Source organism: Camellia sinensis, chromosome 9 (assembly GCF_055761805.1).
Source record: "Camellia sinensis isolate YWXY chromosome 9, ASM5576180v1, whole genome shotgun sequence".
NCBI lineage: Eukaryota > Viridiplantae > Streptophyta > Magnoliopsida > Ericales > Theaceae > Camellia > Camellia sinensis.
Window position 1 is genome coordinate 159,039,875 of NC_138969.1, and position 4,207 is coordinate 159,044,081.

The following is a 4,207-nucleotide window of genomic DNA, read 5'->3' on the forward strand; positions in this document are numbered from 1 at the left end:
ACAAAAAACAAAATATCACATTCAACTCATAATCATTACATTCTTCTCTGACAAAAAAAGTTAAAAAAACCAAAAAGTCGTTCCCAAACCAAACTTTTTAACCCAGGTTAAAATAGCCAAAAAAATCAAAAAGTCAAAAAGTCAACCCACTTCTCAAACGGAGGCTTAATAGAAAAATTTGATTCTTAGGTTATTTGTATACAATTTTTTTTTTTTATATACTAAATTAATAAAACAATAAGATTTTTGTATTTAAAACACATTTTCAAAACACTGTATATCAATTCAAGCACACTTGAATTGAATTCATATCTTAAAGCTTCTAGACTTTTCTATTACATAACATTTGAGATTATTTTATTTTATTTTATTTTCAGTTATTACGTGTAAAATTTCTATCCCTACCACATAACTCTTTGTCATTAATAATGTGACCATCAAATTGTATATAACATTTTACTAGTGTGATGAATCCTCGTTATACTAATAATAAATATACACAAATTATTTAACAAGTACGATGGTAATATATTAGATGATAAATAAAATATAATATATTAATATAATGATCATAATATTATTAATTGTTCTTAAAATTTGACACGAAGATTTATGTGAAAATAAATTTATTCATAAGAATAAAATGCAAAATTTAATTAGTTTAAAATCATAAATTATAAATTTTAAAAATATATTAATCTCATTTTAACTTGTAAATTGATATTTTAAATCAAACACAATTATTGTAGTGTTGACACATTTTGACAATCTGGATACTAAGATTTAGGTACTTTACACCAAAACACAAGGCACTATCGACGGTGTTAAGAGGATCCACTTGTCACCCTCTCAGCTTCACCTTAGTGCCGAAGTATCTCTCCTTATATATAAAGATTTTGTGTACAAGGAATGAAGAGAATGATAGTTCTGTGAAGGAAAACCTAACTTGTTCTTCAATTCCATATCTCACTTTCACATACCCAATCAAAACTATCTCAAACTTTCACAGATAGATTGATTGATAAAGAGAGATAATCTTAGAGTGTTTGTCCCAAACAAAGCCAAGGGTTTGAATGATCTTCAACATATATAGTGAGATTTTTTTGTGAGTGTTTTGGTTGTGATTCTGGAGATGGGTTTGAGTACAAAACAGGTTTCAGGAGATGGGTTTGATTGGGGACAGAGCCTTTTACAGTCTGATAATTCTTTAGAGCTTGTGCCTAAACCTCCTCCTCCTCCTCCTCCGGCCACCGCGGCGAGGCGGCAACCACCGCAACAACCACCACCGGAGCCATTACCATGTCCAAGATGTGGCTCTAGCAACACAAAGTTTTGCTATTACAACAATTACAACAAGTCTCAGCCTCGCCATTTTTGCAAAGCTTGTAAGAGGCACTGGACTAAAGGTGGAACTCTACGGAATGTTCCGGTTGGCGGTGGCCGCAAAAACAAGCGGCTCAAAACTGCCACCGCCACCGCCACCGCCACCGCCACCGCCACCGCCACCGCTAGCGGCACCACCACCACTAGTAGGAGTAATAATTCCCACATGGGAATTCATCAAAAGAACATATCTGAATTTCTTTACCAGGGTTTGACACATGAGTACTCCATGAATGATGACTTTTTGAGCTCTTTTGAGAGCAACCCATCTTCAATCTCAGCCTCTTTTCGGTGTTCGGATGCTTATGACTGCACTGGAGGGTTGGATTTTGCTATCACCACCGCCACCACCTCTGCCCCCGCTACCAGCAGTGGTTCTCAGCCATGGCAAGTTGTTCCAACCACCACACGTGGTGGTGGTGATGGTGGTGTTATGGACACGTCAAACTACTGGAATTGGGATGATTTTGAATCATTGGTTTCATCAACTGAGATCAATATAACTTGGGAAGATGGTGATACTAAGATTAAACCCTAAAGAGAATTATTTATTGTATCAGGTTGTATAGATAGAGAGATTAGTTGTGTGAATTGGTGTCTTTTCTTTGGTGGGTTGTCCCCTTTATTTTATTTTTTTTGAGTTTTTTTTTCTTAGGTGTTGAATTCTGATATATCTCATAGAATAATGTTAGAGGTTGCAAAAATTTTATTAAATTTTTTATCAAATATTTTATATGAGTATAAAATTCACATGAAAGTCAATATAAATTTTATACTCATATGAAATATTTGATAAAAAATTTAATAAAACTTTTAAAATTTTTAACATTTTTATATCCAATATATGTATCTATGTCTTTCACATGTAATTGTAACTATTATAGTGAGAGATGTGTACTGTTTGAAGCTGCCCCTTTTAGTTTCGGCTTCAAACCTATGGTGTTCATTTATGCTCTCTCTCTCTCTCTCTCTCCCCCTCTCCCTCTCCTTGTTTCATCTTGATGCAGGAATATATTTGTTTCATCTTGATGCAGGAATATATATAGGTTGGTTAGGGTCACTAGTGAATTTGATAGAATTCGGATAACTTCACTCTGTAGTTTACGGGTAGAAGTATAAAAATATCCTGTGGTTCGTGAACTGTTCAAAATTTACCTGTGGCTTGGGATTGGCTTAGCCCGATTAGGCCAGGTATCTTGGGTCAAGGCTTGGACTATCATTTTGAAGTCCGGCTTGACTTGTGAGCTGACCCACTCGAAGCCCTACTCGAGGCTGGCCTACTAGAGATTTTTATTGTTATTTTTTATGAAAAAAACTGAGGCTCTGTTTGGTTGTGAATTGAAAATGTAATTCTACAGGTGTGTTTCAGTATGATGTTTGGTTGAGTGTTTGGAATCAATTTTCAAAATCTCTGCCGAGAGCTCTGTGCATCAGCAACGTTTTTTGTGATTTTTTTGCCTTAGGGAAGACCGCCCGGACATCCCTAGGGACATCCGCCCGGATGTCCTCTGCTGTACAGATTTATTTATTTATTTATTTATTTATTTATTTTTTTTTTTGCAATTCATTTATATAATCAGGAAAAATATTTTCTGAAAATTTTTAAATTTTTTATGTGCTTTAAAATAATTTTGAATTGTATGTTTAGTTATGAGTTGTAAATTTTTGTATCACATATCAAATGTCATATCAACAATTACCCACTCAAATCAAACCTCTTTTTCAAAACTATTTTCAAAACTCTTTACCAAACAAATTTTCTACACTCAAATTATAATTCTACAACACACAAACTCAAAATACAACTCATACTCTCAAATCACATTTACAAAACACAACCAAACGCAGGCTAAAATTTTGGTGAAAAAAATAAAAAAATGTTGAAATCTTGTCCAAGCCTGAGCTCAGGCCTACCAGCCTGGCCTGAGGCCCGGCCCACTCAAGGCCCGAATGCCCTCTAGGTCTGGCCCTAAATTTTTGGTCGGTCAGTCAGCCAGCCCAGTTCACATTTTGGTAGGAGACCATGAGTCCGAATATGGGTCGGCCCAAATCCAAATCTGACCCGAGTGGGTCGGCCCAACCCGACCAAATTTATACCCCTATTTACAAGCAATTGGATATATATATATATATATATATCTATATTATATTAAAAATAATGTTTTTCTTATATTTAGGTGACACAATATAAATGCTTACTTTTTTTTTCTTTTTTTTTTTTTTTTTTTTGAGAGAGTTACATCAGTATGTATTTTCTTAATTATATACAATTCTATACAAATTCAAACCTAATTTAAATTATACTAACTTTACTTATTTTATATGTATGCTATTTGATAAATATTTATTTTTCATATATTTTTCATTGTAAATTTAGATGATACACGAACCCAATACCAATTTTGCGTTGCGTGTTTTTTTTTTTTTCTTAATTCTTTCAAGAGTATTGGGATTTTTTTAATGCTAAATTGCTTTTTTTCTTCTTCTTATTTTCCTGTGCATTATTCTATACCCAATGTCAATTCTATATTATAAATTTGTCATTTAAATTTTATAGGGATCCTATATATGAAATTATATTTGTTTTTCTACATTATATAATCACAATTCATAAGAAGAAAAATCTACACAATAATAATATTCTCAAAAAACCTTTAAAATTTGGATTTACTGAGTTAATTTTTCTATTGTTGAACATTAAGTTTTTTTATGCTTTGATATTATATTACAGATGATTAATCAATTCACACACTAAGAAGTATATATCATTTGAATGTTTTTATTATTTTTTCTTTTTAGGTTTAGATGTGTGATTCTTTCTTGG

General features: G+C 32.7%; 1 protein-coding gene across 1 annotated transcript; it reads left to right on the forward strand.

Moving 5' to 3' along the window:
* Positions 1–841: 841 nt before the first annotated feature.
* LOC114322547 (uncharacterized) lies at positions 842–2,333 on the forward strand. Its single transcript, XM_028269889.2, has one exon. It carries the CDS (start codon positions 1,133–1,135, stop codon positions 1,919–1,921), a length of 789 nt encoding a protein of 262 aa, XP_028125690.2. The 5' UTR covers positions 842–1,132; the 3' UTR covers positions 1,922–2,333.
* Positions 2,334–4,207: the final 1,874 nt, after the last annotated feature.